Below are 16,160 nucleotides of genomic sequence, written 5' to 3' on the forward strand. Positions count from 1 at the left end.
TCAGGCGAAACACACACACACACACTCAGTGTCAGGTGAAACACACACATTTAAACCATCAGGCGAAACACACACACACTTAAAGTGTCAGGCGACACACACACACACGGAGCATCAGGCGAAACACACACACTCGGAGCATCAGGCGAAACACACACACTCGGAGCGTCAGGCGAAACACACTCGGAGCGTCAGGCGAAACACACACACTCGGAGCGTCAGGCGAAACACACACACTCGGAGCGTCAGGCGAAACACACACACTCGGAGCGTCAGGCGAAACACACACTCGGAGCGTCAGGCGAAACACACACTCGGAGCGTCAGGCGAAACACACAATCGGAGCGTCAGGCGAAACACACAATCGGAGCGTCAGGCGAAACACACAATCGGAGCGTCAGGCGAAACACACAATCGGAGCGTCAGGCGAAACACACAATCGGAGCGTCAGGCGAAACACACACACTCGGAGCGTCAGGCGAAACACACAATCGGAGCGTCAGGCGAAACACACAATCGGAGCGTCAGGCGAAACACACAATCGGAGCGTCAGGCGAAACACACAATCGGAGCTTCAGGCGAAACACACAATCGGAGCGTCAGGCGAAACACACAATCGGAGCGTCAGGCGAAACACACAATCGGAGCGTCAGGCGAAACACACAATCGGAGCGTCAGGCGAAACACACACTCGGAGCGTCAGGCGAAACACACACACTCGGAGCGTCAGGCGAAACACACAATCGGAGCTTCAGGCGAAACACAATCGGAGCGTCAGGTAAAACACACACACAATCGGAGCGTCAGGTAAAACAGACTCAAAGTGTCAGGCAAAACACACACACTCGGAGCGTCAGGCGAAACACGCAATCGGAGCGTCAGGCGAAACACAATCGGAGCGTCAGGTAAAACACACACACAATCGGAGCGTCAGGCAAAACACACAATCGGAGCGTCAGGCGAAACACACACACAATCGGAGCGTCAGGCGAAACACTCAATCGGAGCGTCAGGGGAAACACACAATCGGAGCATCAGTGTGTGTGTATGTTGAATAAGATCAGGAAGCGTCAGGTAAAACAGACTCAAAGTGTCAGGCAAAACACACACTCTGAGCGTCAGGCAAAACACACACCCGGAGCATCAGGCGAAACACACACAATCGGAGCGTCAGGCGAAACACACAATCGGAGCGTCAGGCGAAACACAATCGGAGCGTCAGGTAAAACACACACACAATCGGAGCGTCAGGCGAAACACACACCCGGAGCGTCAGGCGAAACACACACTCAGAGAATCAGGCGAAACACACACACTCGGACCGTCAGGCGAAACACACAATCGGAGCGTCAGGCGAAACACAATCGGAGCGTCTGGCGAAACACAATCGGAGCGTCAGGCGAAACACACAATCGGAGCGTCAGGCGAGAAACACAATCGGAGCGTCAGGCGAAACACACAATCGGAGCATCAGGCGAAACACACAATCGGAGCTTCAGGCGAAACACACACTCGTAGCTTCAGGCGAAACACACACTCGTAGCGTCAGGCGAAACACACACTCGTAGCGTCAGGCGAAACACACAATCGGAGCGTCAGGCGAAACACACAATCGGAGCTTCAGGCGAAACACACAATCGGAGCTTCAGGCGAAACACACAATCGGAGCTTCAGGCGAAAGACACAATCGGAGCTTCAGGCGAAACACACAATCGGAGCGTCAGGCGAAACACACAATCGGAGCGTCAGGCGAAACACACAATCGGAGCGTCAGGCGAAACACACAATCGGAGCGTCAGGCGAAACACACAATCGGAGCGTCAGGTAAAACAGACTCAAAGTGTCAGGCAAAACACACAATCGGAGCGTCAGGCGAAACACACAATCGGAGTGTCAGGCAAAACACACAATCGGAGCGTCAGGTAAAACAGACTCAAAGTGTCAGGCAAAACACACACACACTCGGAGCGTCAGGCAAAACACACACACAATCGGAGCGTCAGGCGAAACACACAATCGGAGCGTCAGGCGAAACACACAATCGGAGCGTCAGGCGAAACACACACTCGTAGCGTCAGGCGAAACACAATCGGAGCGTCAGGTAAAACACACATACACTCAGTGTCAGGCAAAACACACACCCAATCGGAGCGTCAGGCGAAACACACACTCAGAGCGTCAGGTAAAACACACATACACTCAGTGTCAGGCAAAACACACACACAATCGTAGCGTCAGGCAAAACACACACACAATTGGAGCGTCAGGCGAAACAATCGGAGCGTCAGGCAAAACACACAATCGGAGCATCAGGCGAAACACACAATGAGAGCGTCAGGCGAAACACACAATCGGAGCGTCAGGCGAAACACACAATCGGAGCATCAGGCGAAACACACAATGGGAGCGTCAGGCGAAACACACAATCGGAGCGTCAGGCGAAACACAATCGGAGCGTCAGGCGAAACACACAATCGGAGCGTCAGGCGAAACACACAATCGGAGCGTCAGGCAAAACACACAATCGGAGCGTCAGGCGAAACACACAATCGGAGCATCAGTGTGTGTGTATGTTGAATAAGATTGTTCAGAGTTTTATTCTTGTGTACAGAGGTTGTTTGGCTTTCTGCTGGAGTATGTCGGTGAACTCTCCACCCAGAATCCACCTGATCTCAGAACTGTCAACTTACTTATCCCGTGAGTAACACTCACTCACTCACTCACTCACTCACGCACTCACTCTCTCATACTCACTCTCTCATACTCACTCTCTCACTCACTCTCTCACACACTCACTCTCACACACTCACTCTCACACACTCACTCTCTCACACTCACTCTCTCACGCACACTCGCTCACTCTCTCATAATTACTCTCTCACTCACTCACTCACTCACTCACTCACACACTCTCTCACACTTTCACACTCTCACACACTCACTCTCACACACACACTCACTCACACACTCTCTCACTCTCACACACTCACTCACTCACACACTCACTCACACACTCGCTCACTCTCACACACTCACTCTCACTCACTCACTCTCACACACTCACTCACACATACTCACTCGCACACACTCACTCACTCGCACACTCGCTCACTCTCTCACTCACTCTCTCACACACTCTCTCACGCACACTCGCTCACTCTCTCTCACTCACTCACTCACACACTCTCTCACACACTCTCTCACACACTCTCTCACACACTCTCTCACACACTCTCTCACACACTCTCGCACACACTCTCGCACACACACACTCTCTCACTCACACACTCTCTCACACTCTCACACACTCACTCACTCACACTCACACACTTGCTCACTCTCACTCATTCACTCGCTCACTCTCTCATACTCACTCACACTCACTCGCTCACTCTCACACGCTCACTCGCACACTCGCTCACTCTCTCATACTCACTCTCACTCACTCACTCACTCACTCACTCACTCACACACTCTCTCACTCACTCTCACTCACTCACTCACACACTCCCTCACTCGCTCACTCACTCACTCACTCACACACTCTCTCACACACACTCACTTACACACTCACTCTCTCACTCACTCACTCACTCACTCACTCACTCACTCACTCGCACACTCACTCACTCACACACACACACACACTCACTCTCATACTCACTCACTCACACACACTCACTCTCTCACTTACACACTCACTCACACTCACTCACTCACTCACTCTCTCACTTACACACTTACACACTCACTCACTCACTCACTCACTCACTCACTCACTCACACACTCACTCACTCACTCACTCTCTCACTTACACACTTACACACTCACTCACTCACTCACTCACTCACACACTCACTCTCTCACACACACTCACTCACTCTCACACACTCACTCTCTCACTTACACACTCACTCACACACTCACTCTCTCACTCACACACTCACTCTCTCACTTACACACTCACTCTCTCACTCACTTACACACTCACTCACTCACTCACTTTCTCACACACACACACCCACTCACTCACTCACTCACTTTCTCACACACACACACACACACACACACACACACACACACACACACACACACACTCACTTTCTCACATACTCACTCACTCCATCACTCACTCCATCGCTCGCTCGCTCACTCACTCACTCACTCACTTTCTCACACACACACGTGTGTGTGTGTGTGTGTGTGTGTGTGTGTGTGTGTGTGTGTGTGTGTGTGTGTGTGTGTGTGTGTGTGTGTGTGTGCAGTCAGCTCTACAGTCTGTGTCAGATGTTTCCGGAGGCCGCCTGTAAAGCCGTGCAGACGCTGCTCAGCGACAGCGCTCACAGCATGGAGGAGGCGCTGGAGGTCAAAGGTCGCGTCGCCATGCCTGATCTGGACATGGTGCGCAGATGGACTCACGACACACAGATACAGCGAGATCGGCTGATCCTGAGCTGACGTGTGTGTGTGTGTGTGTGTGTTGTAGCTGGTCCTGCTGAAGATCACGGCGCTGTTGTTCCCCACATCAGACTTCAGGCACCCGGTGACCACGCCAGCGTTCCTCTACATCAGCCAGGCGCTCAGCAAGGTGTGTGTGTCTGTCCCCGTGTCCTTCCCCGTGTGTCCGTCCCTATGTCTCCGTCCCTATGTCTCCGTCCCTGTGTGTGTGTCCGTCCCTGTGTGTCCGTCTCCGTGTGTGTGTGCAGGGATGGGCAGTATTTCAAATACATGTATTTAAAATACGTATTTGAAATACAAAATACTATTTTGTATTTTGTATTTTAAAGCCTTTGGAAAAAATCGAATGTAATTTGTATTTAAATACATTTAAGATGAGTATTTTTGTATTTTCAAAATACTCAAAATACTTTGAGCCAGGCAACCTCTTTATCAGGAGCTGTTTTCATGCATCTACTAGACACCCCTTACGCAACAAAAATATATTTCTCAATATATTAGTTGACAATATATTTCATGTGTCTCCATATATTGTGAAATTTACATGGTAATATATCATATGATATATTATATAATAATATATTATATATGCAAGTTATATATTGCAATATATGGGACAATACTGCAATTATTGCCGTTTTCATATATTGAATAAATACATATTATTATACTATTCAATATATTGCTATGTATATTGAAATATATCCTACAATATATGAAATTATATATTGGAAGAGTCATTGTATATATATGTAAATATATATGTAAAATTATATGAGATAATATACCTCAATGTACTGGATAATATAATCAGATTTATATGGGAACATATGTCTTAAATATATTGATTTATATTACATAGTATATAATTATCATATATATTGTATACATGGTAAATATGAAATAATCTAATGTACACTGTCTGTCATATATTTTAAAATATAACAGATTAAAATATAATATAGAAATTAGGGCCGGGACTCGATTAAAAAAATTAATCTAATTAATTAGAGGCTTTGTAATTAATTAATCGCATTTAAATTGCATATAAATATTTGACCTGAGAACAATGAGAAGTAATTTTTCACATGTATTTTTAGTATACCATTGAATAATGACTGAATACATAAGCTTAATCAACAAAATATTGTTTATTTATTTCAGTCCAGCAGACCAGTGCATGTTTGCCAGTTTAGCAAAAGCATATTTGTGATATGTGAGGCTCGATGTGCTGCGGTGATACGCGAATTCCTTGTTGTATAGCTTGCACACAACCGTGCTCTTGTCGACGCTTCCATCCTTTCGTTTTTTAAAACAAAATTTCCCATCCACGGGGCCAAGCAAAGCAGTCTCATCAGCTTCTTCGTTCCATAGCTTCGTTCATGTTCACATGGTTTGTTGTTGTCGTGACCATAGACCGTAAAAAAATATGGACGACTCGACATCATCCGTTTCCGCTTGGCAGATTTGAAGCTTTCAGGCGGCCCTTGCACGGCGCTGACATCTTGGGACCGAGTCTGCGCAGTAGCGATTTCGGGACCGGAGTTGCGCAGTAGAGCGCAGGAAGTAGAGCAGGAAGTACAGTCGCGATATCTAAAGCCCGCCCACACTCTCGCAGATGCAGAACAATTAATTATGTTGGTGTGAAATAAACAGTTATGGAAATGTAGAAATTAAAGCTAAAGCTCTAATCTGCTCCCAAAAATTTCGAAAAAAGTCCGTTAGTGCCTCAGTGAGAACTTCACTCAGAGAAGCCGTCAGTCTCAGCTGTCAATCATGACGTCACACACCCCGTTTTTATAGCATCAAATAACTAACTCAAAGTAAACTTATTTTTAAAACGAACACCTGAAATGAAATCATCGTGATGATAACTGCCTTCAGTGACATAAACTAACTTTGGGGGAAAATTTTTGAAGTGTAATTTTATTATTTAGTTTGCCTCGCGTCCATTAGAAATCACAGAGGGGCGGCTATACTGGGACCGGTCACCGGGGGGCGATGGAGGCGCGAAAGCTTCAGTAAATGAGAGGGAGACTGCAGGCTTGGTCGTGACTCGCTAGTTGGTGTTCCAGTATAATCGGTCCGTCGAAACTCATTCATTAAAAAATGTTCCGCGGTGCAAAAATAAGTGTGGTAAAAAAAATTTTTTTTTTGCGTAATTAATTAACGCGTTAAAGTCACGTAATTAATGCGTTAAAGTCCCGGCCCTAATAGAAATATTTTCTAAATATAGAAAATATATTTGCACCATCTGATTTGGGCTATTGTTAATCAACCTCTGTAAACATATGCAGGAGCTTGCTTAACTCACAAAAAATACTCTGTTTCAATAAACATACATGAAATAATTTAGTTTTGTTTGTATATCAATGTATTTTAATATATGAATCAATATATAGCAATAGGTTGTCCATCCATATATTGCTATATATTTTCAAATATATGAGGAAGTTTCTGATACATTGAAATATATTTTCTAATGTATTGCAATATAAATTCTAGTATATTGCAATATATTTTTGTTTCGTAAGGGACGCCCCTCTCCCCAACATTCATTCAGGTGAGCCGCAGCTGTACAACCCTAGCCTGACAAGCCGGAGCCACATCAAGATGTTTGGTCTGGAAACTCTCCACTGACGGCTCAATCTGAGGGGCGGATTAACGGTTGTCTTTCAAACTCCCTCTGCACGCGATAGGATAGCGCTACACCAACCAGAGCAACGTGAAGCGGAGCTCATTGATAGATTAAACATTCGCCGTATCCGGTCGGCTAAACTCTGAACACATCTTCCCTTCTTAAGAATGACTTCAGTGCCGTTCTTTGTTCTTTTCTCAGAGGAAAGCTTAACTCAAATCTTCCAGAGTCAGAGCCAAAGCTGATTCGACAGACCGCCGTTCGCCAGTTTCTGTGTTTACTAGAAGCACGCAAACGCAACTCTGCCGTCATTATGTTAAGCCCCGCCCACCGACTCTATACACGATGTGATTGGCCCGACCAGAGTTTGGTTTTTACAGCTCAGAAGTGTATTGAGAGTTGCTAGACGGCACTCGTGGCAGATTAGATTCGCTGCCGCTAGGGTGCGTCTAGATTTCTAGGCTAGTACAACCCAGCCTTGGATCGGCAACTTTACAAAATTGTTGGAATAAGGTGAGGATGTCATGGTCAATTCTACTTGTTGATTAAAGTAGCTTGTCAAATGTGTTTGAAGTATTAACGTTACTGCATGTTAGGGATGAGTGAAATCATATGACAATACATATCATAGATTCGTAGCAAAAATATAAAATATGAATCGATGGAACTTTTTCTAAATCATTTACATAGATAGGCCTATCGGGGTAAGCACATATATCTGTGCAGCTTTTAGTGGGCAGGAATAATTGGAATGTTGGAGTGGAAAAAGAAGTGAGGGCGAATGAGTTATTGACGTAATTTGTGTTATTATAACTGCCGCTAAAGGAAATTCAAATTCAAAACGAAAGTTTCTAAGCAGTTGCACACATCTAAATGCTTTTTGGCATTCAGAATAGGCCCAGATAGATTACAGCCTAATATGGATACCTTCACTGAATTGCCAATTTCACATGTATTTGGTGTATTTTCAAAATACAAAATACTGTATTTGTATTTAAATAAATTTTTCCTCACAGTATTTTGTATTTGTATTTTAAATACATTTCCATGTATTTATGCCCATCTCTGCTGTGTGTGTGTGTGTCTCTCCCCATGTGTCTGTCCCCGTGTGTGTGTCCGTCCTCGTGTGTCCGTCTCCGTGTCCGTCCCCGTGTCTGTCCCCGTGTTCTTCCCCGTGTCCGTGTGTGTCCGTCCCTGTGTGTGTCCGTCCTCGTGTTTCCTTCCCCGTGTGTGTGTCCCCGTGTTTGTGTCCGTCCCCACGTGTCTGTCTCCGTGTGTGTCCGTCTCCGTGTGTGTGTCCGTCCCCGTGTGTGTCTGTCCCTGTGTGTGTGTGTGTGTCCGTCCTCGTGTGTCCGTCCCCGTGTGTGTGTGTCTCCGTGTCCGTCTCCGTGTCCGTCCCCGTGTGTGTCCGTCCCCGTGTGTGTGTGTGTCCGTCCTCGTGTGTCCGTCCCCGTGTGTGTGTGTCTCCGTGTCCGTCTCCGTGTCCGTCCCCGTGTGTGTCCGTCCCCGTGTGTGTGTGTCCGTCCTCGTGTGTTTCCTCCCCCGTGTGTGTGTCCCCGTGTTTGTGTCCGTCCCTGCATGTCTGTCTCCGTGTGTGTGTCCCCATGTGTGTGTACTTCCCTGTGTGTGTGTGTGTCCGTCTGTGTGTGTGGCCGTGAGGCCGCGTGTGTCCGTCCGTGTTTGTCCGTTTGTCCATGTGTGTGTGGCCGTGTGTGTGTGTTTCACAGGGTTTGATGCTCTGTGTATGAAGTGTTTCAGTGTGTGTGTGTGTGTGTGTGTGTTTCAGTGTGTCCTGGTCTCTCTGGAGGACGTGTGTAAGGGTTTGATGCTCTGTGTATGAAGTGTTTTAGTGTGTGTGTGTGTTTCAGTGTGTGCTGGTCTCTCTGGAGGACGTGTGTAAGGGTTTGATGCTCTGTGTATGAAGTGTTTTAGTGTGTGTGTGTGTGTGTGTGTGTGTTTCAGTGTGTGCTGGTCTCTCTGGAGGACGTGTGTAAGGGTTTGATGCTCTGCTGTCTGGCGCTGCAGTTCGTGTCTCTGTCTAAGAGGCTTTTCCCAGAGCTGCTGAACTTCCTGCTAGGGCTCCTGCACCTGACAGTCCCTGACAAGAGCAGCACAGGTGAGTGTGACTGTGTGTCTGCGACTGTGTGTCTGTGAGTGAGTGTCTGTGAGTGAGTGTCTGTGAGTGAGTGTCTGTGAGTGAGTGTCTGTGAGTGAGTGTCTGTGACTGTGTGTCTGTGAGTGAGTGTCTGTGAGTGAGTGTCTGTGAGTGAGTGTCTGTGAGTGAGTGTCTGTGAGTGAGTGTCTGTGAGTGAGTGTCTGTGAGTGAGTGTCTGTGAGTGAGTGTCTGTGACTGTGTGTCTGTGAGTGAGTGTCTGTGAGTGAGTGTCTGTGAGTATGTGTATGACTTTGTGTGAGAGTGTGTGTGTGACTTTGAGTGTGTGACTGTGACTGTGACTGAGTGTGTGACTGTGACTGAGTGTGTGACTGTGAGTGTGTGACTGTGAGTGTGTGACTGTGAGTGTGTGACTGTGAGTGTGTGACTGTGAGTGTGTGACTGTGAGTGTGTGACTGTGAGTGTGTGACTGTGAGTGTGTGTGTGTCCCTGTGTGACTGTGAGTGTGTGACTGTGAGTGTGTGACTGTGAGTGTGTGACTGTGAGTGTGTGACTGTGAGTGTGTGACTGTGAGTGTGTGTGTGTCCCTGTGTGACTGTGAGTGTGTGACTGTGAGTGTGTGACTGTGAGTGTGTGACTGTGAGTGTGTGACTGTGAGTGTGTGACTGTGAGTGTGTGACTGTGAGTGTGTGACTGAGTGTGTGACTGTGAGTGTGTGTGTGTCCCTGTGTGACTGTGAGTGTGTGACTGTGAGGGTGTGACTGTGAGGGTGTGACTGTGAGTGTGTGACTGTGAGTGTGTGACTGTGAGTGTGTGACTGTGAGTGTGTGACTGTGAGTGTGTGTGTGTGTCCCTGTGTGACTGAGTGTGTGACTGTGAGTGTGTGACTGTGAGTGTGTGACTGTGAGTGTGTGACTGTGAGTGTGTGACTGTGAGTGTGTCCCTGTGTGACTGTGAGGGTGTGACTGTGAGGGTGTGACTGTGAGGGTGTGACTGTGAGGGTGTGACTGTGAGGGTGTGACTGTGACTCTGTGACTGTGACTCTGTGACTGTGACTCTGTGACTGTGACTCTGTGGCTGTGTGACTGTGACTCTGTGACTGTGACTCTGTGACTGTGACTCTGTGACTGTGTGACTGTGTGACTCTGTGACTGTGACTCTGTGACTGTGAGTGTGTGACTGTGAGTGTGTGACTGTGAGTGTGTGACTGTGACTCTGTGACTGTGACTCTGTGACTGTGACTCTGTGACTGTGACTCTGTGACTGTGACTCTGTGACTGTGACTCTGTGACTGTGACTCTGTGACTGTGACTCTGTGACTGTGCGACTGTGACTGTGACTCTGTGACTGTGCGACTGTGACTGTGCGACTGTGACTCTGTGACTGTGACTCTGTGACTGTGACTCTGTGACTGTGACTCTGTGACTGTGCGACTGTGACTGTGACTCTGTGACTGTGCGACTGTGACTCTGTGACTGTGCGACTGTGACTGTGCGACTGTGACTGACTGTGTGACTGACTGTGTGACTGTGTGTGACTGTGACTGTGTGACTGACTCTGTGACTGACTGTGAGACTGTGACTGTGAGTGTGAGACTGTGAGTGTGAGACTGTGACTGTGTGACTGACTGTGACTGTGTGACTGACTGTGACTGTGTGACTGACTGTGAGACTGTGAGACTGTGACTGTGAGACACTGTGACTGTGTGACTCTGTGACTGAGACTGACTGTGACTGTGTGACTCTGTGACTGAGACTGACTGTGACTGTGTGACTGACTGTGTGACTGTGACTGTGACTGTGACTGTGACTGTGACTGTGTGACTGAGACTGTGACTGTGACTGACTGTGTGACTGTGTGACTCTGTGACTGTGACTGTGACTGTGACTGTGTGACTGTGACTCTGTGACTCTGTGACTGTGTGTCTGTGACACTGTGACTGTGACTCTGTGACTGTGACTCTGTGACTGTGTGACTGACTCTGTGACTGTGACTCTGTGACTGTGACTCTGTGACTGTGTGACTGTGACTCTGTGACTGTGACTGTGTGTGTAAGAGTGTGTGACTGTGTGTGTAAGAGTGTGTGACTGACTGTGTGTGTGTGACTGTGTGTGTGACTGTGTGTGTGTGTGTGTGACTGTGTGTGTAAGACTGTGTAACTGTGAGTGTGTGACTGTGAGACTGTGACTGTGTGTGTGTGTGACTGTGTGTGTGTGACTGTGACACTGTGACTGTGACTGTGTGTGTGTGTGTGTGACTGTGAGACTGTGACTCTGAGTGTGTGTCTGTGAATGTGTTTGACTGTGTGTCTCTGTTTGTGACTGTGTGTGTGTGTGAGACTGTGTGTGTGACTGAGAGCGTGTGTGTCTCTGTGTGTGTGTGACTGTGTGTGACTGTCAATGTGTGTGTAACACTGTGTGTGACTGTGTGGGTGTGAGACTGGGTGTGTGTCACTGTGAGACTGCGTGTGTGTGTGTGACAGTGAGTGTGTGAGAGTGTTGTGAGTGTGTATATCTGTGTGTGTGTGTGTGTGTGTGTGTGTGTGACTGTTAGTGTGTGTCACTCTGAGACTTTGTGTGTGACTGTGAGTGTGTGTCACTGTGAGACGGAGTGTGTGTGTGTGTTCACGAGCAGCAGATATATAGAATCACTGCTGTGTTAACTGATGTCTCATCTGGCTGTGGTGGGAGTTTTTGAGAATGACTGACGATATTAAGACTTGCGTAAATAGTGTTTGATTCTGAATGACCGTCAGCCGAACTTGGTCTGTTACGGTCATGTGACTGTGTGTGTGTGTGTGTGTGTGTGTGTGTGTGTGTGTGTGTGTGTAGGTTATACAGTGGTGAGTCCGTTCAGACAGCAGGGGAAGAACAGTGATCTGTTGGTTCTGACGGATCCAAACGCGTCTCACAGCTGGAACAGGAAACCAATGTCACTGAGTACAGCGCACAGAAGTCCAGCGGAGAGAGACCACTTCAGGTCCACACACACACACACACACACACACACACACAGATATACACACTCACACACTCACAACACTCTCACACACACACTCACTCACACACACACACACACACACTCTCACATGCACACACATGTTTAATGTCTTGAGTTATTATTTTTTAGCAGCAGTGGGAAACTACATTAATCAATCAATCAATCAACTTTATTTATATAGCGCTTTTACAATCACGATTGTGTCAGAGCAGCTTCAGTGTCAAACAGGATAATACTGCAGCAGAATTAGATTTGGCTGTACAGTCGTTCTGGAGTAAACAGTGATGTTATCAGCTTATTTTAATTTATCATAGAGAGACAATGTTGGCAGATCAGTATTATAGTTTATAGAATTAAATACGACCTAATTCATACATTTTATTTGTATAATAAGTTGAATAACTTTAATCATATTTTTAGTGAGATGATCATACATTACCCATGATTCTGCAGTAAAATCTCCACCAATCAGGAAATCTGAAGAAAGCGAGAGCTCCGCCCGTATATAATACTAAAGTAACACCATGAGGCGTAATCTGCAGTGCTTCATGGCAGTGGGCGGAGCTCTTGCTTTTTAAGATTTTCTGATTGGTGGAGATTTTGCTGCAGAATCATGGGTAATGTAGTCCTTAATTAAAAGTGTGTCTGAAATGTTCTGTTTTTTATATTTATTAATATAATCAGTCTGAATGTGTTTGTTTCAGGCTGTCGCTCGTGGATTCGTGTCTAGATTTGGTGAAGCGATGCACATCTCTCTATAAGGACCTGCCGTCATACGGCCTCATCTTCCAGCCAATCAGAACGCTGCTGCTCAACCATCTTCCTGTTGAGCTTTACTCCGCCTGCACGCAGGTTAATGCTCGCTCATCACGCGTGCTTACACACACACACACACACACAGGCTCATTTTCATTCATTCCGGTTTTTATCTCCTGCAGGATCTTCACAGTGAGATATTAGACGCCATTCCCGAAAAACCTTCCCAGCATGCACCTCTTGTGTTCAAGAAGAAGAAGCCCATCCCACTGAAACTCTTCACACCTAAAATTGTTCAAATGTGAGCGAATCATGAGGTAGACACTGGTTTGTGGTTGTAGCGGAGAACTGAGCGTCTCTTCTTCTCCTTCCTCCTGCAGTCTGGATTACGGGAAGAAGCGAGGGAACACTAAAGAGGAGAAGGAGAGCGAGCGCCTCAAGCACAAGTACAAGCGCGAGTTTAAGGGCGCGCTGAGGGAGATCCGGAAGGACACGCGATTCCTGGCTCGGGAGAAACTCGGTGACATCATGAGCAGGTGAGTGACGGGTCATGTGACTGACTGCGCCCTGACGGGTCATGTGAGTGACTGCGCCCTGACGGGTCATGTGACTGACTGCGCCCTGACGGGTCATGTGACTGCGCCCTGACGGGTCATGTGACTGACTGCGCCCTGACGGGTCATGTGACTGACTGCGCCCTGACGGGTCATGTGAGTGACTGCGCCCTGACGGGTCATGTGACTGCGCCCTGACGGGTCATGTGAGTGACTGCGCCCTGACGGGTCATGTGACTGACTGCGCCCTGACGGGTCATGTGACTGACTGCGCCCTGACGGGTCATGTGACTGACTGCGCCCTGACGGGTCATGTGACTGACTGCGCCCTGACGGGTCATGTGACTGACTGCGCCCTGACGGATCATGTGACTGACTGCGCCCTGACGGGTCGTGACTGCGCCCTGACGGGTCATATGACTGACTGCGCCCTGACGGGTCGTGACTGCGCCCTGACGGGTCATATGACTGACTGCGCCCTGACGGGTCGTGACTGCGCCCTGACGGGTCATATGACTGACTGCGCCCTGACGGGTCGTGACTGCGCCCTGACGGGTCATATGACTGACTGCGCCCTGACGGATCATGTGACTGACTGCGCCCTGACGGGTCGTGACTGCGCCCTGACGGGTCATATGACTGACTGCGCCCTGACGGGTCGTGACTGCGCCCTGACGGGTCATGTGACTGACTGCGCCCTGACGGGTCATGTGACTGACTGTGCCCTGACGGGTCATGTGACTGCCTGCGCCCTGGCGGGTCATGTGACTGCCTGCGCCCTGACGGGTCATGTGACTGCCTGCGCCCTGGCGGGTCATGTGACTGCGCCCTGACGGGTCATGTGACTGACTGCGCCCTGATGGGTCATGTGACTGACTGCGCCCTGACGGGTCATGTGACTGACTGCGCCCTGACGGGTCATGTGACTGCCTGCGCCCTGGCGGGTCATGTGACTGCCTGCGCCCTGGCGGGTCATGTGACTGCGCCCTGATGGTGTTGTGTTTGCTTGTCAGGGATGCGGAGAGGAAGAGGAAGGTGAAGGAGCTCTTCGGCAGTCTGGCCAATCAGGAGGGAGAATGGAAGGCCCTGAAGAGGAGGAAGAGGAAGTGATGTAACACCAGCCGTTCTGTCATGAACTGCTTTAGCTGCGCGTTTCCTCTGGGTTTTGTACGTGACATTATGAGAAATAAAAGGAAACTGCAGTGAGTCTTCATGCGGGATAATCCAGTTCGCTTATTTTAACCTTTTAACCATCAGTGTCTCAGTTTATTGATTTTTTCCATGATATATTTTATTAAACTTCATTTGAAAGCTTAAAGAAGTCCTATAATGCTCCTTTTTACAAGGTGTGTGTGTGTGTGTGTGTGTGTGTGTGTGTGTGTGTGTGGTTCAGCTCAAAATACCCAAAGATAATTTTTTATAGCATGTTAAAATTGTCACTTTTTGAGGCACTGCTTTTGTGTGTGTGTACTTTTAAATGAGCTGCTGCTCCCCGCCCCCTTTCAGGAAGAGGGCGGGGCTTGTGAGCAGCTCCGATTACCTCACGCACACACACACTGAATATGAAGGGGTGTTCGATTCCAGGTTTTTTATAGTCGACTCCGATTCCCGACTCCCACTGTAAGACTCTACGAATCCACTCCATTTATTTACATCAACACAGGGTCAGAAACGAGACGTAATAGCAGTAATTGCTCGCTTATATTATTTCCCCTCGACACAAAGTCTTCAGATCCTCTTATGAAAACCGCACACTTTCAGCGTGACCGTCCAAATTAATCCAATTTAGTGATGACTTGATGAGTGGCTGTCAACGTTTCTACTGAGCTGTTGCTGATCCCTAATTCAACAGAGGAAAAAGTCACAAAATGCTGACGAAAAGGTGAATTAAAGATAATAAAATACAATAATGCACACTTCATGAGGATTAGGTCAAATTTAATTCTATAAACGATCTAATTCTGCGTCAGTATTGTCCTGTTTAACACTAAAGCTGCTCTGACAATCGGTGTTGGAGAAGAGCGATAGAAATAAAGATGACTGATGTGAGCTTATAATTCTGGTTAATGATTATGAACTCAAGGTTAGTTAACAGGGATAGTTTGGTTTAATAGCGGTTATCACTAATGTTGTCGTCTCCTCAACATGGCCTAGCCCGTGAAGAAGCTCGTCGTAGTCGACCAGCCGTTTGTTTTAGTCCTTAAAGAGATTTCTGTGAAAGAAAATATCTCCCTTTGTTTTGAACTTTGAGTTTCATAACTTTGCAGATGTTGTTTATCCTCAAACAGCGACATTACACGTTCCTTTTTGGAGTTTCCTAGTCGGAAATGCTTAGTTTGAGTTTCCTACTCTGAAATTCCTATTTGGCGTTTCTTAGCCAGAAATTCATAGTTGGGTTTTTCTATTTGGAGTTTCCTAGTCTGAAATTCATATTTGGCGCTGCTTAGCCTGAAATTCCTAGTTGGAGTTTCCTAGTCGGAAATTCCTAGCTGGACTTTCCTACTCTGAAATTCCTGTGTTTCTTAGCCTGAAATTCCTAGTTGGAGTTTTCTAGTTGGAATTTCCTAGTCTGAAATTCCTAGTTGGAGTTTCCTACTCTGAAATTCCTAGTTGGAGTTTCCTACTCTGAAATTCCTAGCT

The 16,160-nt window shown here is 47.5% G+C and overlaps 1 protein-coding gene across 1 annotated transcript in view; it reads left to right on the forward strand.

The window, feature by feature from the left end:
• nop14 (NOP14 nucleolar protein homolog (yeast)) overlaps positions 1–14,743 on the forward strand; it is a 28,577-nt gene extending 13,834 nt beyond the window's left edge. The window contains exons 10-18 of the mRNA XM_067423944.1: positions 2,612–2,697; positions 4,267–4,402; positions 4,488–4,589; positions 9,060–9,213; positions 12,042–12,189; positions 12,915–13,062; positions 13,149–13,267; positions 13,347–13,502; positions 14,534–14,743. Coding sequence (XP_067280045.1) covers positions 2,612–2,697; positions 4,267–4,402; positions 4,488–4,589; positions 9,060–9,213; positions 12,042–12,189; positions 12,915–13,062; positions 13,149–13,267; positions 13,347–13,502; positions 14,534–14,630 — 1,146 coding nt within the window. The 3' untranslated portion in view covers positions 14,631–14,743. The remainder of the gene's footprint in view (positions 1–2,611; positions 2,698–4,266; positions 4,403–4,487; positions 4,590–9,059; positions 9,214–12,041; positions 12,190–12,914; positions 13,063–13,148; positions 13,268–13,346; positions 13,503–14,533) is intronic.
• The last annotated feature ends 1,417 nt before the right edge of the window (positions 14,744–16,160 follow it).

Source organism: Pseudorasbora parva, chromosome 18 (assembly GCF_024679245.1).
Source record: "Pseudorasbora parva isolate DD20220531a chromosome 18, ASM2467924v1, whole genome shotgun sequence".
Lineage (NCBI taxonomy): Eukaryota > Metazoa > Chordata > Actinopteri > Cypriniformes > Gobionidae > Pseudorasbora > Pseudorasbora parva.